The following is a 26,553-nucleotide window of genomic DNA, read 5'->3' on the forward strand; positions in this document are numbered from 1 at the left end:
TGATGCCTCGTGTACGGAGGAGAAATGCTTACCATCACGTTTCCGAATTTGATAAAGGTCGGATTGTAGCCTATCGCGATTGCGATTTATCGTATCGCGACATTGCTGCTCGCGTTGGTCGAGATCCAATGATTGTTAGCAGAATATGGAATCGGTGGGTTCAGGAGGGTAATACGGAACGCCGTGCTGGATCCCAAAGGCCTCGTATCACTAGCAGTCGAGATGACAAGCATCTTATCCACATCGCTGTAACGGATCGTGCAGCCACGTCTCGGTACCTGAGTCAACAGATGGGGACGTTTCCAACACAACAACCATCTGCACGAACAGTTCGACGACGTTTGCAGCAGCGTGGACTATCAGCTCGGAGACCATGGCTGCGGTTACCCTTGACGCTGCATCACAGACAGGAGCGCCTGCGATAGTGTACTCAACGACGAACCTGGGTGCACGAATGGCAATACGTCAGTTTTTCGGATGAATCTACGTTCTGTTTACAGCAGCATGATGGTCGCGTCCGTGTTTGGCGACATCGCAGTGAACACACATTGGACGCGTGTATTCGTCATCGCCATACTGGCGTATCACCCGGCGTGATAGTATGGGGTGCCATTGGTTACACGTCTCAGTCACCAGTTGTTCGCAATGACAGCCCTTTGAATAGTGAACGTTACATTTCAGATGTGTTACGACCCGTGGCTCTAACCTTCATTCGATCCCTGCGAAACCCGGCATTTCAGCAGGATAATGCACGACCGCATGTTGCAGGTCCTGTACGGACCTTTCTGGATACAGAAAATGTTCGACTGCTGCCCTGGCCAGGACATTCCGAGCAACTGGCTCGTCACAGTAGGCCAGTCACTCCTCTTGATGAACTGTGGTCTCGTGTTGAAGCTGAATGGGAAGCTGTATCTGTACACGCCATCCAAGCTCTGTTTGACTCAATGCCCAGGCGTATCAAGGCTGTTATTACGGACAGAGGTGGCTGTTCTGGGTACTGATTTCTCAGGATCTATGCACCCAAACTGCGTGAAAATTTAATCACATGTCAGTTCTAGTATAATATACATTCCTGGAAATTGAAATAAGAACACCGTGAATTCATTGTCCCAGGAAGGGGAAACTTTATTGACACATTCCTGGGGTCAGATATGGGGTGTCACCGCCAGACACCACACTTGCTAGGTGGTAGCTTAAATCGGCCGCGGTCCATTAGTACATGTCGGACCCGCGTGTCGCCACTGTGTGATCGCAGACCGAGCGCCACCACACGGCAGGTCTCGAGAGACGTACGAGAACTCGCCCCATTTGTACGACGACGTTGCTAGCGACTATACGGACGAAGCCATTTCTCTCATTTGCCGAGAGACAGTTAGAATAGCCTTCAGCTAAGTTAATGGCTACGACTTAGCAAGGCGCCATTAGCCTTAGATAACTAGTATCTAAAGAGTCGCACTTGTATCGCCACAATCTCCAGATGTCTCATCAAGAACGATGTATACAAAGGAAGGATTAAAAGTTAAGTAGTCCAGAAGTTACGTATTTTCTTTATAGCATTCATTAAGTCTCCTGTTTCAGACCTCACTCCATCCTTCGTGAGTTAGCGCGTGCATCTTGGCCGCCTCTTGCAATTAGTGTGCGTAGTGTTGGCAAGTCTGCCGACACTACAAGATACATCACATGATCACACTGACAGAACCACAGGCACATAGACACAGGCAACAGAGCATGCACAATGTCGGCACTAGTACAGTGTATATCCACCTTTCGCAGCAATGCAGGCTGCTATTCTACCATGGAGACGATCGTAGAGATGCTGGAAGTAGTCCTGTGGAACGGCTTGCCATGCCATTTCCACCTGGCGCCTCAGTTGGACCAGCGTTCGTGCTGGACGTGCAGACCGCGTGAGACGACGCTTCATCCAGTCCCAAACATGCTCAATGGGGGACAGATCCGGAGATCTTGCTGGCCAGGGTAGTTGACTTACACCTTCTAGAGCACGTTGGGTGGCACGGGATACATGCGGACGTGCATTGTCCTGTTGGAACAGCAAGTTCCCTTGCCGGTCTAGGAATGGTAGAACGATGGGTTCGATGACGGTTTGGATGTACCGTGCACTATTCAGTGTCCCCTCGACGATCACCAGTGGTGTACGGCCAGTGTAGGAGATCGCTCCCCACACCATGATGCCGGGTGTTGGCCCTGTGTGCCTCGGTCGTATGCAGTCCTGATTGTGGCGCTCACCTGCACAGCGCCAAACACGCATACGACCGTCATTGGCACCAAGGCAGAAGCGACTCTCATCGCTGAAGACGACACGTCTCCATTCGTCCCTCCATTCACGCCTGTCGCGACACCACTGGAGGCGGGCTGCACGATGTTGGGGCGTGAGCGGAAGACGGCCTAACGGTGTGCGGGACCGTAGCCCAGCTTCATGGAGACGGTTGCGAATGGTCCTCGCCGATACCCCAGGAGCAACAGTGTCCCTAATTTGCTGGGAAGTGGCGGTGCGGTCCCCTACGGCACTGCGTAGGATCCTACGGTCTTGGCGTGCATCCGTGCGTCGCTGCGGTCCGGTCCCAGGTCGACGGGCACGTGCACCTTCCGCCGACCACTGGCGACAACATCGATGTACTGTGGAGACCTCACGCCCCACGTGTTGAGCAATTCGGCGGTACGTCCACCCGGCCTCCCGCATGCCCACTATACGCCCTCGCTCAAAGTCCGTCAACTGCACATACGGTTCACGTCCACGCTGTCGCGGCATGCTACCAGTGTTAAAGACTGCGATGGAGCTCCGTATGCCACGGCAAACTGGCTGACACTGACGGCGGCGGTGCACAAATGCTGCGCAGCTAGCGCCATTCGACGGCCAACACCGCGGTTCCTGGTGTGTCCGCTGTGCCGTGCGTGTGATCATTGCTTGTACAGCCCTTTCGCAGTGTCCGGAGCAAGTATGGTGGGTCTGACACACCGGTGTCAATGTGTTCTTTTTTCCATTTCCAGGAGTGTATTTGTCCAATGAATACCCGTTTATCATCTGCATTTCTTCTTGGTGTAGCACTTTTAATGGCCAGTAGTGTATTTTGGGAGGATGCGGAAAATAGTGCAGTCGTCGTAATGTGGAAATGGATCGGTTTATCTGACGCCCAAAAGGGTCTAGTAATTGCCTTTTGGGCCGAGGGTGGAAGCATTTGCGAAACGTCTGAGTCGGTTTATGTGCCGCCAAGAATAAAGTATACCGTCCGTGGCAGAACGGCGCTATCCAAAACCAGCGCCAAGGCAAATGTACGCCACTGGCTATAGATGACAGAGGTGAACGACAACCGCAGAGATGTGTACTGGCGAATATGCGTACAACTATTGAGCAACTGACCTATTATGGGCCTCCGCAGTAGGCGCCTGGTCCATGCAACCATGCTGTCTGTTGTTCATCGGCGACGAAGGTTGGAATTTTTCTTTGTATGTCCATCCTTGTGACTGAAGGTCTGGAGGACTACAGCCGTTACCTATTGTAAGAAAATGAAACATCTATAGCCGTCCTTATGATGTCATTAATTGTATGGCTATCAGCTAGTTTCGGCGCTTCAATGCACCGTCTTCAAGCCTAAGCTGATGCTGAAGAGGTTGACACCATCCGTATACACGATGCATCAGTGGCCAACGTAACTGCTTAACGCAGACTACCTGTAACTGTGGCGTTGTGTCTCTACCATGGATGGAGTTATGTTAGCCATTAATGCACCCCTACATGCAGTTTGTTTTTCCTTGACGCTGTGGCATCAGCTAAAGCCTGAAGATGCTGCACTGAAGCGCCTAAACTGGTGGCCATACAATTAATGACATCATAAGAACGGCTGTAGGTGTCCCATTTTCTTACAAATGGTTGGAATTTGCTCGCCAGTAACGCAGCTGGATGTCTACAGAGTGGCGACAGGTAGCCTTTTCAAATAAATCACGTTTTGTGCTCCACGGAGAGACGGCCGTAGGCATGTACAACCCTCCATCAGTCGTTGGAAGGGTCCAGGCCACAGGAAGGAGCGTAATTGTCTGGAAGGCAAAATGGATCAATAGAAGTATGTAACTGTCCTTGGAGACCATGTGCACCCCTACAGTGGCAGACCTCCCCTAGTCCTGAATCGGTAGAAGTCGGTAAACGTCGGGAGGCTTCGGTAGGCACGCAGTTTCGACTGCTGCCAACGTTACGTAGCTGACTGTGTCGTACGAGGTAGCCATTGTCGTCTTCTTCGTTATTGTTTTGCGCTGTACTGTTCTGCGTGTTTTTATTGTGCAGTTGTGCTAAACATTATCAAAATGAGTGAAGAGGCAGTTGCCGGTCCATCTCGAGAGTCGCCAACAACCCCTATCGGTAGGCCTACGATACTCGCAAAATTATATTGAGTGTGATTGAATGCTGCGAAAGGGAAAGGGAGCCGAAAAAATTGCTTCACCCCATTTACAAATCTTCAGTGAGAGCTGCTGCTACATACACAGGACAAAGCATGCGTAGATTTGGAAGATTCAAACAGTTTTCCAAGAATCATCCTGGCGTATCACCACAAACGCCTGGCAAGAAAAGGTGAGTTTCCATTTCAGATATTTTGTTCGCGATCACTTTGAAGGAGCCCCCTATTTCGTCCGAATTACCTTATATTTCATTTTTCCTTGCTACCGTATTGCTTTGAATGAAAACACCACTGGTTACTGTATTATTTCGAAACACATTCATATTACAGTACATTTCCAAATGGATTGTGAGCTCATAGAAGACAAACATACATACATTCATTTATATATATATATATATATATATATATATATATATATATATATATATATATATATATATTTTAATGTACATGACGATTTCAGTTTCGTTTACGAACAACATTTGAAACGAGTTTTAGTTCTAAGCCTTTCGTCTGCTTTCGTGTAAGCATGACGCGCAATTTGTAGTGCCAGCACTGCAACTGGTAGGCGTGCCTTGTCCCCCCCTCCCCCAGTGGCTCCTCTCCCCTCGCCAGCCAATGCTTGCTTCCTCCTCTCCCCGCACTCCCTTCGCAACTGTGCCGTCTTACAGTTAACACACTGTACATGCAGTTTGTTTTTCCTCGACGCTGTGGCATCTACCAGCAGGACAATGCAACTGGTCGCACAGCTTGCAGTGTACGTTTGTGGTGCAGACAGCATCAGGATTAGTTCGCCATACTCTGCTGGCCACCAAACACCCCGAATTATGCCCAACTGAGAATCTGTGGGACCCTCTCGATCGGGCTGTCTGCACCATGGATCCTCAACCGAGACACCCAGCGCAGCTGTCCAAGGCACTGGAGTCATCTTGACTCCACATCCCTGTCGTTGCCTTCCAAAACCTCACTCTTCGTGTACGTCCACACTCAACAGATGGTTATTAAGGTTTTTGACAGGTGGTCACGTTAATGTTACTGGACCGCGAGTGGCCAGAGGGCAAGGTTCCAACAGCCATCGCCCCTTCCGCCCGTTGCTTCCTTCTTATCCGGTACGCAGCTTTCACAGATCTTCATCAGCGTGCCAGGAAATCGAGTACCGGCGCAAGTGATGGTATCTTACAGATAAGCAAGTCGCAAGCCGTGGGGGACGGACGGGGGAGAACTCGAGCGTTCAGCTTACACTCGGCACTCGCTCGCTCACGGAGCAAGCGGGTGAGTGCGATCTAATGCGGCCCGTAACTCAACGGGTAATGAAAGGTGCGCCTCCCGACAGCTGTATTAATGGTTTCAATCGCAGCGGCGGTGCCGCTCGGCCATTACCGTGGGGCCTTCCAGCCGGTAGTCGGCCAGCGCGCCCGCTTTGTTGTTATTACCAGCGCCTTCCCAGCTGCGAGCACCTCCGTAATTTTCGGGTCACGCGATGAATAAATCTCTGCTTTCCGGCGCACCTAAGTGCGGCGCCGTCGCGCTTAAAATGGAATAACGAGCGCTGGCTAAATACGTGTGTGCACTCTGGCGGCGGAAAGCGCAGCTTGCGCGAGTGCGATGTGATCACGCTTTTCTTTATGTTGTCCCGCCCTTCACTAGTTCCGACAGGTTTTTTTGGCACTTTTGGAGAAATTTACAAGATACAAGTGCAGGTATACAGACCGTCGTACCTTAAAGTATGCATCTAAATCAGTATCAGGTTCTCCAAGTCTTAATTTTACGTACACAACATTACTTTACGTGTGGCAAGAGCTTTATCACCACCACACACCTGCTCTATGGGCCTCTCCCATTTCTCGTTGACGGTTACTATGTCTATATTTATACAGTGTATCTTCACAGTGCAGTATCCTTCAAACGTGCGTACATGTCTGAAGGAACAGATACTGCCACTGACGATTAAAGCTGGGCTAAACATTACGAAATTGTAATTCCACTGACGTCAGCTGTTTGCGATACATGAAATTTGTGCCGTGCTGGGACCTGATCCCGGATTTAACGCTTATCACGATCGGTCGCCTTATAAACTTCGACTATCCCAGCGCATTTGCAAGCCTCCGCATAAGGCTTTATTTATCGATTTATTCAAATGGTTCAAATGGCTCTGAGCACTATGGGACTCAACTGCTGAGGTCATTAGTCCCCTAGAACTTAGAACTAGTTAAACCTAACTAACCTAAGGACATCACAAACATCCATGCCCGAGGCAGGATTCGAACCTGCGACCGTAGCGGTCTTGCGGTTCCAGACTGCAGCGCCTTTAACCGCACGGCCACTTCGGCCGGCTATCGATTTATTCGTATGCGCTGGCCGGGGTGGCCGAACGGTGCTAGAAGCTACAGTCTGGAACCGCGCTGCTGCTACGGTCGAAGGTTCGAATCCTGCCTCGGGCATGGATGTGTGTGATGTCCTTACGTTAATTAGGTTTAAGTAGTTCTAAGTTCTAGGGGACTGATGACCTTAGAAGTTAAGTCCCATAGTACTCAGAGCCATTTGAACCATATTCGTATGCCTCACATGCACTGTAAAAATACGGGTACAACATTAGTATATGTGTATAACAAGAATACGGAATGACAAAACAACATATAAAACTAACTAAACGTTAATATCTAAGATCCTAATCCGTATGAGAACTGTATCGTCAGCTTTCATGGAGTCGCTTCGACTTCCCTGATAGGAGCGCAAGGGGCATTCTTCTCTAATGTGCAGATTCAGAGCACCACAGTCACAAGCTATAGACTCTGTAGTACTCCATCTGTAAAGTGAGTCTGAGCATCGACCACGCTCAGTGGGAGCTCTGTTCAATTTGACCCACAGTTTCCTGTCGAGTTCCGTGCCAGCAGTATCAAAGTATGTTTTAGGAACCACTCACGCTCTTCAGGATTTTTAATAAGTTGACAGTTCTGATCCTACAGGTCTCTCACCTCGATATTACTGGCACCTAGCTGTTCTTCTAACCGTAATGGTGGGATTCTTGAACGGAATCTGTTTCGTCGCAGACTAGGTATGTCTTCCTGTACGGGTAATTCCAGTTTCTACTGCAGCTTGGGGTGTCCTCTGAGGGATGCCTCGCTTCTGTGGATTGCAGGTGGACAGATGTTGCTCTGCAGAGGAAGCAAATAAATGGGTCTTGGTCGGATTGTCCCCGTTACCAAAATGGACGTCGATAAAGTTGGTGTGGCAGCTTTTTAGCAATATAACGGCACAATGGCCTGCTAAGGAGACCGGCGCAATGGATGAAGTGCGCAAGGTATCTGCTGAAGCTCCCCAAGTCATTCCATACAATTTTTGAATAATATTCTTAAGAGTTTTTGTCTTGGCAGCGGTATTTTCAAGAAGATTTTTATATGAAAGGGTGCGGTCATAGGTTACATCAAGGTACTTAGGGTATTTGTTATGGTAAATAGTGTTTCCGTTAATTTTCGCTGTGAGCACTGTGATAGCTCGTTTGTTGTTTGATAGAATGTACATACTTCAGTTTCGTTTGTACTGCGTTTAAGAGGCCACTTCCTAAAATAGGAGCTCATAACTGCTAGATATATTGCAAGAACTGGCTCCGCATGTCCCATCTGCTAATACTAGGAGAATTTTGGGCACCTCTCCTTGCTCACATTTTCTCCCAAGCAAAATCGGAAAATACCTGTTGTTTATCATGTTGATCATCAGAATTACAGTTTTTTCGGCATAGAATCTTTTAAATAATTTGTTTACCTCCCTTCTGTGGTCTAAGCAACTTCTCTGTGGCCTGAAACCTGCTCGCTCAACTGGGATATGTTCCAGAATGAAGCTGCTAATTCTGTTATAAATGAGCCACCCCAAGAGTTTATAAGTACAGCTCAAAAGGGAAACTGTTCCGAAACTTCGAGGCCCGTCTGTTGGTTTCAAAACAGAGTGTGATTTCGTGACGTATGGAAGTTTGCGTGCTCGGGCGCTTGAAGTGGTTAAGGCGACTGGTCGTGACAAGCGGGAAATCCGACTTCGATTCGTGGCCCAGCACAAATTTTCATGTGTCGAAAATAGCTGACGTCAATGTATAGCCGCAATGTGCGAATCAGTTTCATAATGTTTTCCGTTTATTTCTGTCGAGTTGCGAGGTGCCGGGGCTAGTAGTGTATTTATCACTAAATTCTACTAGAATCCACATGTGTAAATCATGCTCTAAGCCCCCCCTATTCTAACTCCGACTTTTGCTGTTGCACAAGGATAAAACAAATACGCGAACTGACTCTAATCAACCCTGCTAGTGGAGTAGAAGAGAGTTTGGCACCTGCAATAATTTAATTTGATAAATAAGTTAAATAAACAAAGGTTTCATTAGCATAGTGAGGAATGATAGGGTTGCTCTATTGATTAACAGAAAGAAAGTTCTGTCCAAAATAACAATATGATTTATTAAGATTAAACGCAGAATAGTAAAAGAGACACAGGAAATATAAAACATCAAATTGGCTAAAATTGGAGATTCATACAAACACAGTAAAGGTGAAGTTGTCCCTAACTTAGATCGTGAGGTTTAAGACGAAGTGGTATGTGGAGCCAATTCCTTTCCACTCAAATCTCAAGAGAGACACACAGATAACCCAATAGTAATTGCTGCTACTCGAAACTGAACAAAGTTAGAAAAGGATGAACAGGCGCGCTCTGCTGAGCTCTGATTATCACCTAGGAAAATCCCTATCTGCCGGTGCTGCGGACGTACATTACCAACAGTCTTCTTATCTCCCAGAACACGATCTGGCGTACCGCAGGCGAGGGCTGGTTGCTTCGACGACCTCGACCGAAAGGCGACTGCCGACTACCCAGAGCACCCGCACAGGCCGAACACCGAACATTCCCGCCCCCACGACAGTGGCCGTGGTTACGTTCCAATCAGCAACTCGAAAACCGGCGGAAATTCCACTCCATTGCCGGAGCACTACCATTCCACCAATGGAGATTCTTGGCGCCAATTTCTGTGCTGATTTTGCAGAAAGTGCGGGAATTTTCCCGCCACAACTGCGTGGGTACACAAGTCATTCCCACGCCTCGCTGGTAGCCCGCCAGAAAGTGTTTTCGCAAAGTTTCTCTGAAGTAACGGAACCTCTAGCCCAGCCGCTACTTCACACCCCAGCGGGCGTGTCTCTTGACAATGTCGGCGTCTGAAAAGCATTCACTCGACTGCCTCACACACGTCGGCTTAACTCTCTCCAGTTCCACAGAGCCCGCCTGTCACCGGCCCACCCGGGTGACGAGAGACGCTGCGTGGGAAGTACGCGTGTTAAGGAAAAGCAACCCTCCACCGCATGCAACTAGAGAGGAGAATCGTAAGATAGAAATATGAGAGGGGGCTCATGCCACCTCTCATTGCCCCTACGCCATTTTAGATTGTAATTGGTGAGCGGTTGGCTCACTTAGGAGCAAGGTAGTGAGTCAATCGCCCAAGAACAATCTTACAAAGTGACTCCACATGCCGCACTCTATAAAGAAAATCACTGCAACTGAAAAATGCAGCTCATAGAGGGAGGATTATTTATGATGTAGCCAACTTCACCTTCTTAATATGGAACACTAACACTCACATCACACATCCATACCCAGGGAGCCCCTTCCAAACACCGATTCACGCAGACATTCACGCTCTAAACATGGCCCGGGCATCTGAGCCAAATATGGAGCAGTTTATTCTTTACAATCAGAGTTGGAGTGCTCCGCAATTAAATGCCCAAGATGTTACAACAATTTTAATCATTAAACTAACCTGACCTCACTCACACATGATAATATTTAAGTTAACAATCTCTTTGTGAGTTTTCAGAATCTAGTTACAACCTCCGATTCATTCTGTCTCCCTGCAGCAAGAATAACCTTTACAAAATGTTCCCTGAACTGATGGTCCATTCACAATGACAGTGGTGGTATCTGCTTCAGTTTATGGGGACTTCAGGCACACTGTTAGCATACACACAACAATAAACACAAAATACAAAAAAAAAACATGATGTGGAGAACAATACAGTAATCTGTAATAAGAATTACAGTGTAAAACACAAACGCATACAAGGTATAACATACATTACAGAAACAACATAAGAGAAAGAAATTTAAGAAAAACAAAAAAAACAAGGTTCATGGGGCATCAAATTGTGCGTGCACATTGCACAAAGTTCACGACTGTGCTGAGAATGAGGCACTAAATCACATTGTTAGAAATATCCGTGGCACTTCACAAATTCCACCGTACTGACATCACATAAGGCTAAACGTCGGGTGTAGTTGCTACGTTGTGGCAACAGCAATAGGGAGTTCTGGAGTGTCTGCAGTACGCTGTTGAGATTGTAGTCAGACCCACGCATATGATCACGGCAGTACGGTAGGAAGACACAGTGATAGGTTCTCCTCACGTCGATTAATTGTCTCTGAGATCTCCTTGTTGGGATACATCACTAGTCTAGGTCTCTTCTCTCGCTGGACAGAACTTTACGTTTCCCAATATTGCAGTTCGACGAGGGATGATGGCACGTGGAGTGACTCCACAAGTGTGTGAGGTCATCCATACAGGATCGAACTAGGAGCGACTATTGTTAAAAACTGCTCTCTAATAGAGAGGAGAAGTAAGACATGAGACCATACATTTGTTAGTGTGGCACGATACTGCTTTGTGTATGCAGATCGGCCAATGCTAGTGAGTTGTAAAAACCCAAACAGGTGAGTATAGAGCGTCCCTTTCTGTCCTGAGGCACATGAGGCGCAGGTTCTGACACGATATGTGATGTTCTTCGTGTACTCACGACAACGTGGTCTGCCGCAGGGAATCCCTCCAAGCGGCTGCCGCGTCCGGAGAGCTAGCAGGCTGTCGCGTGTCAGGGTCAACGGCCAGCCCCACTTTCGCTTGTGGCGGGGCGAGGGTCCCGTGTAATCCCTCAGGTAGGCAGCCGGGTGACTGTCAGCGTGTAGGACGGGACGCTCGCCCTCTAGCAGGTAGCCGAAGACCTCTTGTTTTTGCGCTGGCTGGCCTCTGCATTGCCACGTTCCTCGTCATCTGTACAATTCTTACAAAAGTCTTATGCCTAACTTTTTCCCATGACCTTCTATGTTATAATAAATTTACATAATGAAACATTGATGGTCTGTCATTTCAGACACTCTTATTTTACTTTTATAGTTATTAATCTATGGCAATCATTATAACATCTAATCTAGACATGGAAATAATTTATTTTGATATATGTGTAGAGACCGATCTCAGTATGTACATGGTGTGTGATAACTGATGCTTTGTAATGGATGAACAACTAAATGTGCGGGCCCGCACTAATATTACTATTAATTATATAGATCGACAGTAGACATGCTTCAAGAATTAACTACCATATCCCAACGATCTACATTCTACGTCTTTTAATTAAATTATGTTGTTATGCAGGTCTAAGTTTTACTGTGCTATAAAGAACATGCAACTACGCTACTTTCGCTCGCCCGTCGTCCCTCCATCTCGGGTCTGTGGTTTGGTGACCTGAAAAATAGCAACTCAACAGGCGCGCGCCACACTTGTGGTAGAAAACCCCCACAATATTAATCTAGTTATTGTTAAATCCTACAGTTTAACTTATCCTAGTATCGTACTTTCCCTTTTATTTATTTATTTATTTATTTTATTTTATTTATTTATTTATTTATTTATTTATTTTTTTTTATTTACCTTATACAATACCCTTACATAGTTCCTGTTACGCTGAGATGTCTTGCTGCTCGCCGCTATTGACGACAGTGATGTGCGCGCCGTACGACATGACCTCCGAGTTTTCATTACGCCTCACTGAAACTCCAGAGACTGGGTTAGCCATGGCTATACACGACAATAAATTTATAGTTGCAACTTCCTTCTCTATGTGAAGCGGTTTTCGCGATCGAAGTACACCTTTCCAGAAGCAATGTAATATGACCAAGCCAGGACTGGTTCCTGTTGAGGATTCAGACACCCAACACACGCCAGCTACACAGTATGTCACGAATATCCAAGTACAATTCCTTGGTGATTCATCTGTGACAAAAACGAGCAGCACGCTAAATCCCCAACCAGCACATTAGCATGGTAGGCTTTTATGCCCTCATTTCTCTCGTCTAGGGCACCATTAGAGTCAAATGCTCACAGGTTCACCCCGACTTGCAAGACAACGATACCGGCGCAGCTCTGCAAAAACTATACTGCCCATATTCACCCTCGAAATCGCGCAATATACCACAATCGTGCAGTGCACTGACGCGTGCCTGCAAGCATTGGTATGAACGTCTCACGAACTGGTTGTGGCCGCTATGGAGCGTATCACGACCTCTCAGAACGCTTCTAAGAGCACGTTCTTGTATGCGCCCGTTTGTGCGACGTCTCGTCACTCATCCTTATCCCTTAACATGGACACCAGATAGGAAAGGACAAAAACATTGCTCATGAAAAGGTAGTGTCTCCTACTCCATCGACATTGGAGATCGCAAACATAAACAAAAAGAGGATAGCAGCAGTAAATTCTTATGCAAGACAACGCAGCGTGTTAATACTTTAGCAATCTTAATCTATTAATGTAACGATTATTGTTCCCCGAACAAAGGTTCATATATTTGCCTATTCTACTATGTACATTTCTTACACTACTACTATTCTACGAACTCCTTTACGTGAGATGTGTGGTGGAGTCCTATGGACTTCTTTCCTTTCAGCGTCTCCAATTCATAAGCATTGTGGTGAGCTGCTCTCCTTATACGGTACGGGCCGTTGTAAACAGAATAGAATTTTTGGCATTTCATTTTTTGTTTGTTCGAAAGTCGGAAAGACTTAACGAGCACCTTTTGTCCAACTTGGAAGTGTCGTAGACGAGCTCCCCTGTCGGCACGTCTCTTCCTGACCTCTGCTGCAGCCCGTATCCTCTTGAGAGCCAAATCCACTATGGCTTGGTGCTGCGTTCGCGCCCTTGGTGGGAAGTTTACGACCTTGGTTATCAAGTCCTTAGGAATCCAGTTTTTTAGTACTGTAATGGGTGCCAATTTTGTTATCCCATGGGGTGCCTCATTGATCACCTCCTGGAAGTCTTTAAGGAAAACGTCCCATGTCGTGTGCTGTTTGTTACAGTACAACCGGCACAAGTTTCCGAGTTCTTTAATAACCCGTTCTGCAGCATTCGAGCTCGGATGGTGTGAAGATATAAAAATGGGATCAATTTTACATCGACGCAACGTCTCCTTCCATGTTTTTGACTTAAACTGTGGCCCGTTATCAGAAATGATTCTACTCACATGACCAACCTGTGGTAGGAAATCCCGGATGAGGGCTCGTGATACAGTTCGTCCTGTCGCCCTCTTCAGTGGCGTAAAGGTAACGTATTTGGACGTTAGTTCAACAAACACTAATACGTAAGTATATCCTCTTCTTGTTCTTGGCAAAGGTCCCATCAAATCTGTTGCTGCTAATTGTCTTAATTTGGTCGGTACGATTGGGTATAATGGTGCCTGCATGCTCACAGTGGTGTGCTTAGCCTTTTGGCAGTCTTTACACACCGACAGTACCCTCCGAATTCGACGCTCCATGTTTCGAAAGTAACACATGGTCCTTAGCTTGAGATTGCACTTGCGTGGTCCGAAGTGTCCATAGCTAAGGTGAGTATGCCATATAACCTTGTTTATTAGGTGTTCAGGGATGCATACCCCCCATTCAGTGTCATTGGTATAATTTCGGTGGAAAATTATGCCTTTACGCAAGAGGTAGAACTGCCTGATGGTGGCGTGTCTTCTGTCTATCCATTTCTGCTTCAATAACACTAGGGCAGGGTCCTTGTCTTGCTCCTTCTTGATGTCCTGCATACTACAGGTAATAAAATTCTCAAAGGCTACTTTCTGCATATAGTAAAGGCAGTAGTGATTTTCCTCTAGATCTTCTTCCATGTTGTGCTCAAATCCGATCGGTGACCGTGATAAGGCGTCTGCAATAATGTTCTGACTGCCGGGGATATATTCTATCGAAAAGTTGTACTGCTGTAGATATGATGCCCACCTAATGAGCCGCCTGTGATTAAGCTTTGCAGTCATCAAGAACTCGAGTGCCTTGTGGTCTGTGTAGACTTTCGTCTGGCGACCAAACAGAAGGTATCTGAATTTTTCAAACGCCCATACAATAGCCAGCGCCTCTAACTCGGTTACTGAGTAATTCCTCTCACTCTTGGCTAGTACTCTGCTAGCAAACGCAATTGTCTTCCACACCCTGTTTCCTTCATGTACATAGTCTTGGAACACCATGACACCCAGACCGGAGTATGAACTGTCCGTTACTATGCAAAGCTCTTCAGCTAAATTAGGGTGTGATAGGATGGGTGCTTGTAATAATGCGAATTTTAATGTTTTCCATTCGGATTCGGCCGCCTCATCCCATTCCCAAGGAATCTTCTTTCCTGTAAGTTGATGCAACCGAGGACTGCTCTGAGTTTTGACATGTATAAAGCGGTTGTAAAAATTTATGATCCCCAAGAACCCCCTTAACTGCTTCTTTGTCGTAGGAATGGGAAACTTTTCAATCGCTTCGATCTTTTCGGGATTTGGCGCAATGCCCTCACCCGTGATGATATGTCCTAGAAATTTCACAGAGGACGTCCCAAAATTCGATTTTTCGATATTGATAGTCACACCGTATTCCTTGAATGTCGCTAGGAGTTCACCGAGGACCGCATTGTGCTCTCCCCAAGATTTCTCCGCGATCAGCAAATCGTCCACATAGCTGGTGACATGACGTTTCAAATTATCGCTTAGTATGCCGTCCAGCCCCCGAATGAATGCGGCAGATGAAACGTTCAAACCAAATGGTAGACGACGAAACCGGTAACATCTTCCAAATGCTAAAAAGGCTGTGTACTGTCTGCAATTTGGATGGAGCTCGATCTGCCAGAAACTCGATTTTAGATCAACTGATGAGAAGATTGATATTCCATGGAAGTTTTGTAAGAGTTCCTCTAATCGTTCCGGTCTGTCTGTTTCGGGTTCTATTATGGTATTAATTTGTCGCGAGTCCAAGACTAAACGAATACTACCATCTGCCTTCTCGACTACTCTTAACGGGTTATTATAGGCTGAAGCCGTAGGTTCTATTATTCCTTCACTCAGCATTCGCGTAATTTCAGCTGCTACTTTCTGTCGATATGCCAAGGGGATTGGATAGGGTGGCACACGAAACTGGTTGTGCGGACGTACACGAAATTCATATTGGAAGTTCTTTATTGATCCTGTCTTGGGAAGGAAGACCTCCGCATGTTCTACTAGTAATTTATGAAGTTCTTTGCGGTGTTCGCCCCTTATATTCTTTATTGCTTCCACTTTTTCTCCTATTTTCTCCTTTATTTCTCCCATTATTCCGACTTCCTTCTCATCCGTGTCCTCTCCCCTATCCGCAACGTCGTCCTGTTCTTCCTTTCTGTCTTTCAGACACGCATAGTTTATCCGAACACAGTTAGACGGTAGTTGAGCTGGGATCAGCTGATCGTCGAACTTAATGTGGACGGGATTCCCTTTCCTCAAAACCACTTCACCTCGTCCTAGATCAACTATCGCTTCATGTTCATTTAGGAAGTCCGTTCCTATTATCATGTCGATCGCCAGATTTGGCACGATCCAGAAGTTAGACTCTATTTTGTGTCCTTGGCAGGAGAATTCCAGTCTTGTTTGTTGGGTGACCTCCGTACATTTACCCGCTAATGCCCCTTTTATTTTGGTTTTCTTAACCGATAGGACAGGCCAGTCCATCTCCTGAGAGCACCTCTTGTATGCTGCCTCAGATATTGCTGTTATGTAGCTTCCACTATCTATTATCGCATTCAGACTCTTTTCAGCTATTGCTACTGTGATAAGAGGCTGCCGATCATGTCGAGGAGTTGCTTTATGTTCCTCGAGCAGGATTTCTGATAAATCTTCGTAATGTATCATCCGTAGTTGGCCAGGTCCGAGATTACGTGCGAAATTCCGGCGGCCTGTGTTCGCACTAGTCTGGCGTCAATCCCTAGTTAGGCTCCCCCTCCTCTGACGTGCATTAGGATTTGCGGGTCTGGTTTCAATCTCCTGGTTCCACCGTTGTCCTTGGTTTCGCTCTCTCCAATTACGGTCGCTTTGCCGTTCGTTATTCCTTCTATCCCAGATTCCTTGTCTAGATTGACCCTGCTCCCTGACGTTCTGGTTTCCGTGTCTTTGGTTTCCATAACCTTGAATAGCGTAACCTTGACTTCCGTAACCCTGGTTTCCTAACTGACCAGTGCGATTATGCAATCTGCTATCGTCTTCTGTTCCTGGCCGGTGGTATTTGTTACTTTGCCCCTTCTTCCTGTCCTTTGCGTCTTGTTTATCAAAGACTACTTCGAGTTCGCGCAATAGAATCTTGAATGCTTCTATGTCAGCTCCACACTTGCCGACAAGTGTCTGTTGGTACCTAACTGGCAATTTGGAAAAGCAAAATTTAATGATTTCTCCGTTACTATATGGACTATCTAAAAATTGATTCTTCTTGAGTAAATCATCAAGAAATTTGGTTGCGCTCCTATGCCCGGACACTTCCAGTTCAGGACAAAATATTATTTCCTCTTTAATCCTATCTTGCGTTTCCTTTGACCAGTAGGTCCGCAGGAATGCACCAACAAATTCCTGATAAGTCCGACACGTCACTGCCACACCCCGCATCTTTTCCGCGGCTTGGCCTTCGATGTGTCCACACATGAATTCTAATTTTGCCTGGGTTGGCCATGATGCCGGTAATGAATTTGTAAACTGCATCACCCAGCTCTTCGGATGCATCGACCCTCCATTTTCTTTGAACTTCTGGAATTTCAGTATCGACAGGAAGTGATTGTGATCAAAATCCTGTCTGATCCTCGCACTGGTGTTGTCACTCGTTTCCGATACTTGCACGTCTGCTGAGTGTCCTGTTCTATCTTGCTGATAACTGTGATGTGCAACCTCTGTATCACAGTGGAAGTGGCACTCAGAATTCACTCTCCTAAGTGGGCTATAATTATTGGAGCTATTACTTGCTGTTTCTGCGTGTGCATTGTTAGTTCCGCACTCTGTCACTGGGCTAGAGCACGGCGGGCTTTTCCTCGGAGACACAATTCTGTGTACTCCATCATGGGTATCCGAACGCGCAGTGCTCGTGTGCCCGTTTTGCTCTAGTTTTGCTATCCGACTCTCTACTTCTTCCATTCGTTTCGTGGAGTTCGCAACCGCGATATTACCTTGAGTTTTTAAGAATGCTAGGGATTTTGAGTGGGATTGTGTTGTACGTCGCAAGCGCCCTGCGAGTTTAGAAGTTGCTTCCGCGACTTTCATTGCCCCTGTTGCTGCAGTTTTGGCAAGGCCTGCTACTTTTTGTGCTACCGTTGACATTTGTTTTGCTTCTCCACATTCTTTCTTTATTGTTAATAATTCCCCACGAATTTCCCCTATATGCGAAATTATTGCCTCCGTGTCCTTCTTACGCTGTTCGTCAGCTTCTTCCTTCTCCTTCTTACGTTGTTTCTCCTCTTCTTCCTTCTCCTTCTTACGTTGTTTCTCCTCTTCTTCCTTCTCCCTCTTACGCTGTTCGTCAGCTTCTTCCTGCTTCTTACGCTGTTCGTCAGCTTCTTCTTTCATTGATCGTAGGAAGCTCAGTATTGGGTTTACGTCATCTTCTTGATCCTCTTCAAACATGGGCGATGTAACTCTGGACACCTGGGCGCTAGAGCTCTGACGTGACCGAGCTGGCCTCTGTCTGCACTCGTTCGTTTGACTATAAACTTCTGCTACCGTCTCGACCTGTGTGCCTGTCTCTGTTTCATCCTCTACTTCACTATCATAATCACGGCCGCAACGCTGCTCTGAGATCGCGTCCAAATCACCTTCCTCATCAATGCCCCTGGCGTCCTGTCCTGCTAAAAATGTGCCCATCTCATCTCCGAACCTATTCCCGTCAGTAAACTGCCCCTTATCCATTATGCTATCCTCTTTTGTTTTAGCTTCGCCCGATAATAGTCGTGCCTTACTTCTCGTTATCATTCATAAAAACAAATTCATCTAAAATGCACAATAAAATTAATCTACTCCATATATTTTTTACACATAAACATAAAATTTCAACAACGCTGTTCCAACGCTGTAATCACAAACACAATTTGATGTGGTACAGAAACCGCACACAAATCCGACAAAGTGCGATGCGGTACAGACACCACATCAGCGAAACACAAAAAAAACAATGAACAAAAAATATATACACTGAAAACAAAAACTGTAGTCATGCGCCGCTACTTAAAACTAAACGCGGAACTACCAAAAAAAACTTGGGTATTAATCATTAAAAAAATAGAGAGAAAAAAAAATTGAATGTTCCTACTAAGAATCCTGTTTGTTTATCAGAGATTCACAGGAAAGATCCGAGGCCAAGGCTCGCCATATTATGCGAGGTGCCGGGGCTAGTAGTGTATTTATCACTAAATTCTACTAGAATCCACATGTGTAAATCATGCTCTAAGCCCCCCCTATTCTAACTCCGACTTTTGCTGTTGCACAAGGATAAAACAAATACGCGAACTGACTCTAATCAACCCTGCTAGTGGAGTAGAAGAGAGTTTGGCACCTGCAATAATTTAATTTGATAAATAAGTTAAATAAACAAAGGTTTCATTAGCATAGTGAGGAATGATAGGGTTGCTCTATTGATTAACAGAAAGAAAGTTCTGTCCAAAATAACAATATGATTTATTAAGATTAAACGCAGAATAGTAAAAGAGACACAGGAAATATAAAACATCAAATTGGCTAAAATTGGAGATTCATACAAACACAGTAAAGGTGAAGTTGTCCCTAACTTAGATCGTGAGGTTTAAGACGAAGTGGTATGTGGAGCCAATTCCTTTCCACTCAAATCTCAAGAGAGACACACAGATAACCCAATAGTAATTGCTGCTACTCGAAACTGAACAAAGTTAGAAAAGGATGAACAGGCGCGCTCTGCTGAGCTCTGATTATCACCTAGGAAAATCCCTATCTGCCGGTGCTGCGGACGTACATTACCAACAGTCTTCTTATCTCCCAGAACACGATCTGGCGTACCGCAGGCGAGGGCTGGTTGCTTCGACGACCTCGACCGAAAGGCGACTGCCGACTACCCAGAGCACCCGCACAGGCCGAACACCGAACATTCCCGCCCCCACGACAGTGGCCGTGGTTACGTTCCAATCAGCAACTCGAAAACCGGCGGAAATTCCACTCCATTGCCGGAGCACTACCATTCCACCAATGGAGATTCTTGGCGCCAATTTCTGTGCTGATTTTGCAGAAAGTGCGGGAATTTTCCCGCCACAACTGCGTGGGTACACAAGTCATTCCCACGCCTCGCTGGTAGCCCGCCAGAAAGTGTTTTCGCAAAGTTTCTCTGAAGTAACGGAACCTCTAGCCCAGCCGCTACTTCACACCCCAGCGGGCGTGTCTCTTGACAATGTCGGCGTCTGAAAAGCATTCACTCGACTGCCTCACACACGTCGGCTTAACTCTCTCCAGTTCCACAGAGCCCGCCTGTCACCGGCCCACCCGGGTGACGAGAGACGCTGCGTGGGAAGTACGCGTGTTAAGGAAAAGCAACCCTCCACCGCATGCAACTAGAGAGGAGAATCGTAAGATAGAAATATGAGAGGGGGCTCATGCCACCTCTCAGAGTGAACTGTCTGTACACTTTGTGTTAATGTTCATCCACGCTGTATCCCCCCTATGTTATCTCGCCAACTGATTCTGGGATTTCCTCTCCCTCTCGTTCCGCATATTGTTCCTATTGTAATCTATTCCCTATAATTCTTGCTACGTAGCCAGTCCAGTTCAAACTTCTCTTCTTTGGCACTTAGACGATGTTACGGTGTCTATACAGCGTACGTAATTCTTCAGATTTGCGGTTCCCTACCTCAACCGATAGAAACAGATCCTTATAGAATCACTTTTTTTGTCCGTTTGCTAAGACCATTTTTTTCTGAACTCGGGTAGAGGTATCAAGTTGAAATTTACGAAAACCTTCTAAAGTCTCACCTGGTGGAGTAAAAGATTTAAGCTTCGAAGTCAATGAATCAAAAAGTCGCGTCCATTTATGCAACATATTTGATACTCGAAAACATATATATATATATATATATATATATATATATATATATATATATATATATATATATATATATATTGCATGGGGGCTTAATTAAAATAGAATGCAAATAATTTTAATTTTTTGCTTCAGTAGCTGTCTGTTCGGTTACGAAGTCTCGTAACGGTTGGCCCTGACTAGTATTATTACGCAATCTGACTGCATAGAACAACAACAAAGAATGAAATGGAAATTTTCATTAACACAATTAATTAATTAAGTCCCCAGCAACTATAAAACCTACGAAACCAAAGCACAAGTGTAACTGTTCTGTGTGTGGAAGTATGACTCAACGTAAGCATCTGGCACGGTTCTTCTTCAACAACACAAGAAATTTTAAATATCATTTATACTGAATTAATTAAAGAAAATAGAAATACCATAATTACTCAAGAAAACCAGAATTACACTCTAATACAAGAACACAAGCCAGATGCTTTGTTGACTGAACCTGTAATGACGCATTATTCAGGACATTGAAATAATGAGAAAGAAAAGAAAAGTAGTTTGTTACCTTAATTTATATTGATGAAAAGCACTCTAGACATTACAATTTCTCCACACCGACTCGCTACTATCACATCTCAACAAGAACTTTTCAGTATCACATCTCAGCAAGCACTGCCTACTAGCTCATCTCAACAAACACTCCTCACTACGACATCTCAGCACTGACTACCACGAGTTCTCCCAAAGCACTGCCCACTACGAGTTCTCAATAATCACTGCCCACTACGACATCTCAATAATCACTGACTACTACGAGTTCTCAATAATCACTGCCAGTGGAGGCGGCGGAACAATACTCTCTAGCGCGATCTCTGGCGCTGTGGCTCAGTGTAGCCACCTTTCAATATATATATATATATATATATATATATATATATATATATATATATATATATATATATATATATATATAATTATCGTAACGCCTGCTTCTTCGCTCGCGTAGACAGTATGGCCTCCACAGATTTTTTGTTTTTATTTTTCTTTCATTGAATTTGTGTGTTGTTCTTAAATTGCAACACCTAAATTTTCACGCTAATTAAAGCCATAGAAAAATGTTTTCCGAACGTACTTCTGACTAAAAGCGATTCTGGTAGGTGGAGCGCTGGGTTCTTCTTAATCATGCCTTTTGAGTACTTGATAATATTTTTAAAGAAACTTTCGTCCAGTAAGAAGTATTTCTTTATATCTAACAGGGAAGTGAATTACCATTTTTCATAGATTTAGTTTAACTTTTATTTTAAATAATGAAATATTTTCTTAAAAAGTCTCATCTCCTATTTCAACCCCCTTAGGGGTTGAATTTCCAAAAAACAGTGAAACATATATTTTTCTTTATTTCTAACCAAGAAGCCAAATTCAAATTTTCTGATGTTTAGCTTTAAAAAGCCTTCGTAATGAGATATTCCATAAAATTTTTCATCCACTATTTCACTTCCATAGCGGTTGAATTTCGAAAAACGGTGAAACACAGACCTTTTTATTTCTAACCGAGAAGCCAAATTCAAATTTTCTAAGGTTTAACTTTACAAATGTCTTCATAATGAGATATTTTAATAAAAATTTTCATTCACTATTTGACCACCCTATGAGATGAGTGTCCAAAAACACGGAACCACATTTTTTTTTCCAACTGAGAAGTCTAATACTTTGCCTTTTTTCTTGGATGAAGCTTTGACATTGCTTTAGTAGTACTTATAATGATTTATTAAAAAAAAACTTTCACACTGTTTTAACCCCTTAGTGATTGAATTTTCAAAAATGCTGAAACATATATTTCTGACCGAGAAACCAAATACCAATTTTCGTAATTTTGACCATATTAAAAACGACATAAAATGTAGAGTGATGCGACGTGATATATGTATTTGGGAAAGTAATGCTGTGTATTAGTTGCTCTTACACGACGCCATCATTGTGATAGTAACGATCATTTTCGCAGGTGACGAAGCCATTGCTGGAACGTAAGAGAAGGGCTAGGATCAACAGGTGCCTGGACGAGTTGAAGGAGCTGATGATGGGTGCTTTGGAGGTAAGTGGCTTTCATGACACAGTACCTGGCTGTAGAATCTCCATTTACTGAAAGTATGTCACACGCTGTGCTGTGTTGATTTTTAAACTGATCCTTAGTTTTCCCACCTGCTACTCCGGCTGTGCCTCTTCCATTTCTTCTCTTTCACTCCTTATCTTCCCTCCGTCTCTCAACGTAGCACCTCCAGGAAGCTTTCGTCACAGTTACTCATCTCCCCAAGAAAATTGATTTGATATATTAAAATCTGTTCATTTGCTATGTAATAAACCATATTTAAATAATGAGGAGGAAGCCTCTCAAAAGATACCACCGTAACGACACTGTAGTAACATTACCCGTAATTACTGTGAGCGTAAAAACACGTTAAGATTATTTGCTACTAATTAATTCCAAATATGCAATATTTGTCTAAAATGTTGTAAGAAAATGGTGTCTAAGGTCAGCGGTCCCTAAGCTTACACACTACTTAACCTAAATTATCCTAAGGACAAACACACACACACCCATGCCCGAGGGAGGACTCGAACCTCCGCCGGGACCAGCCGCACAGTCTATGACTGCAGCGCCCTAGACCGCTCGGCTAATCCCGCGAGGCATGGGAGAAAAGATGTGATTGCGTACAGAGGGTGATTGGTGGGGCCTGGAGAGCTAAGACATGGAGAACAATCAAATCAATGAGACTGTCAGCTGGTGACAAGTTAAATCATTATAATATTAGTCATAATAGAAAAAGTATTTTAAGGATTTATTCCAGGGAAATCGGCCTCAGTTTTCATATAGATGTGAGGTCAGGATGCAACAGGAGAAGTTATGGCCGTTAGGCATAAAAGTTCTTTGAGAGGCTGTGACGACCTGTAAAATGAAGAAAACACAAGGATTTGGATTGATAAATCCAAAAGTATGGACCACCGAAATTGTTGCATATGCTAAGAAATCTGTTTCAAAGAGTATTAAGTGGCTAAGATGTTTCATCGGAATGAACAACATAACACCTGTGAATAAAAAAGGGTCACGTAATGTCCCAAATAATTACAGGGAATTACCAGCGATCCGTTTCGTTGGAAGACTGTGCACGAAAGTACTTAAAAATATGATGGAAAAAGAAACAAGATACAAGCGCCATGAAGAGGAAGCAGGATTCTGAGCAGAAAGGTCAGTAATGGACAACATCTTCATAACGAAATTAATACACCCCTGGAAATTGAAATAAGAACACCGTGAATTCATTGTCCCAGGAAGGGGAAACTTTATTGACACATTCCTGGGGTCAGATACATCACATGATCACACTGACAGAACCACAGGCACATAGACACAGGCAACAGAGCATGCACAATGTCGGCACTAGTACAGTGTATATCCACCTTTCGCAGCAATGCAGGCTGCTATTCTCCCATGGAGACGATCGTAGAGATGCTGAATGTAGTCCTGTGGAACGGCTTGCCATGCCATTTCCACCTGGCGCCTCAGTTGGACCAGCGTTCGTGCTGGACGTGCAGACCGCGTGAGACGACGCTTCATCCAGTCCCAAACATGCTCAATGGGGGACAGATCCGGAGATCTTGCTGGCCAGGGTAGTTGACTTACACCTTCTAGAGCACGTTGGGTGGCGCGGGATACATGCGGGCGTGCATTGTCCTGTTGGAACAGCAAGTTCCCTTGCCAGTCTAGGAATGGTAGAACGATGGGTTCGATGACGGTTTGGATGTACCGTGCACTATTCAGTGTACCCTCGATGATCACCAGTGGTGTACGGCCAGTGTAGGAGATCGCTCCCCACACCATGATGCCGGGTGTTGGCCCTGTGTGCCTCGGTCGTATGCAGTCCTGATTGTGGCGCTCACCTGCACGGCGCCAAACACGCATACGACCATCATTGGCACCAAGGCAGAAGCGACTCTCATCGCTGAAGACGACACGTCTCCATTCGTACCTCCATTCACGCCTGTCGCGACACCACTGGAGGCGGGCTGCACGATGTTGGGGCGTGAGCGGAAGACGGCCTAACGGTGTGCGGGACCGTAGCCCAGCTTCATGGAGACGGTTGCGAATGGTCCTCGCCGATACCCCAGGAGCAACAGTGTCCCTAATTTGCTGGGAAGTGGCGGTGCGGTCCCCTACGGCACTGCGTAAGATCCTACGGTCTTGGCGTGCATCCGTGCGTCGCTGCGGTCCGGTCCCAGGTCGACGGGCACGTGCACCTTCCGCCGACCACTGGCGACAACATCGATATACTGTGGAGACCTCACGCCCCACGTGTTGAGCAATTCGGCGGTACGTCCACCCGGCCTCCCGCATGCCCACTATACGCCCTCGCTCAAAGTCCGTCAACTGCACATACGGTTCACGTCCACGCTGTCGCGGCATGCTACCAGTGTTAAAGACTGCGATGGAGCTCCGTATGCCACGGCAAACTGGCTGACACTGACGGCGGCGGTGCACAAATGCTGCGCAGCTAGCGCCATTCGACGGCCAACACCGCGGTTCCTGGTGTGTCCGCTGTGCCGTGCGTGTGATCATTGCTTGTACAGCCCTCTCGCAGTGTCCGGAGCAAGTATGGTGGGTCTGACACACCGGTGTCAATGTGTTCTTTTTTCCATTTCCAGGAGTGTATGTACAAAACCCACGAAAGCTGGACTGGAGTCGCATTCTGCAGTGATTGACCTAGAAAATGCTTATGATAATTTACCCTCCAACAAAATGTGCGAAAATATGAGAGAGATAGAACTAGATCAAAGATATCTAAAGGCTGTTATGAAATTATATAAAAATGACACAGTGAGAGTCCGGACTGGGACTAGTTGGACAAAGTAATTCGACGTGAATAAGGATTTGTCTCAGAGATGTAGGCTGTCACCGATCCTCTTTCAGGTGTACCTAGGTGCAATTCTGAAGATCTGGCACAGAAAATGCCGTATAAGAACGCTTAAAGAGAAATACTCTACTGTCGCCGATACGAATCATGCCTCGGCATGGATGTGTGTGATGATGTCCTTAGATTAGTTAGGTTTAAGTAGTTCTAAGTTCTAGGGGACTGATGACCTCAGATGTTAAGTCCCATAGTGCTCAGAGCCATTTGAACCAAATAAGACTGAGCTGAAAACCTCACTCAATAGTTATTACTTCATAAAAATAAAGAGATTTCGCTGCAAAAGTTCAAGAGTAGGAAGTGCAAAGAAGTTATCAGCAACATACGACACTACGGTGTTGCTATGGAATTCATTAATAGGACAGAAACAGTCGACAGCAGTAAAGACGTCGCTCTCACATTTTCTTGCGATTTTCCCGTGTATATTTCGCCGTCTTTAAAACAGATACCAGAAAGTGTTATATCACAGTACCCCTCTTTTCATAAACTAGCGAATGACATTCAAAAATAATGATCGCCAGTTTGAAAAAAAATCGTTGTAGTCTCAACAACATGTTACATAAAAAACATACGCCTGTAAAACGTGGGTTTTTACAAAAGTTTCATTACACTTCTCAGTGTCATTCGGTAGTTCTAAATCTACACGGTACTGTGCTTGGCAGAGGGTACTGCGTATCAATATGAGTCTTTTTGTGCCCTATTCTTATCGCGTACTAAGCGACGGAACAATGACTTTATGTTTCTGTTAGTCGGTTAGTGAGTAACGTGTCCCATAGGTCATTTGAACGATTCTTTTCTCGAACTGTGTGGAACAAATCAGTAATGAAATGAATACCTTTTAGTCCTGTTCTTGCAATTACGGTTTTCATACAGAGAAATGATCTGGGGTTGGAGATGGATTTAAAACTTGCCTCGATCTCTATCACACAGTTTACAGTATTGGGCAAATGTTCGAAAAACATTTGTCGCTGCATACTGAATTCCTTCCTGAATCCTGAGTCACTGACAGTGTTAATAGTGAGTAAAA

At 45.3% G+C, this 26,553-nt stretch overlaps 1 protein-coding gene across 1 annotated transcript in view; it reads left to right on the forward strand.

The window, feature by feature from the left end:
• Positions 1–26,553, forward strand: part of LOC126237115 (enhancer of split mgamma protein-like) — a 152,437-nt gene that overhangs the window by 55,929 nt on the left and 69,955 nt on the right. Inside the window, exon 2 of the mRNA XM_049946928.1 lies at positions 22,568–22,657. Within this exon, the coding sequence (XP_049802885.1) occupies positions 22,568–22,657 (90 nt within the window). The remainder of the gene's footprint in view (positions 1–22,567; positions 22,658–26,553) is intronic.

The sequence above is a fragment of the Schistocerca nitens genome, chromosome 2, assembly GCF_023898315.1.
Source record: "Schistocerca nitens isolate TAMUIC-IGC-003100 chromosome 2, iqSchNite1.1, whole genome shotgun sequence".
NCBI classification, from domain to species: domain Eukaryota; kingdom Metazoa; phylum Arthropoda; class Insecta; order Orthoptera; family Acrididae; genus Schistocerca; species Schistocerca nitens.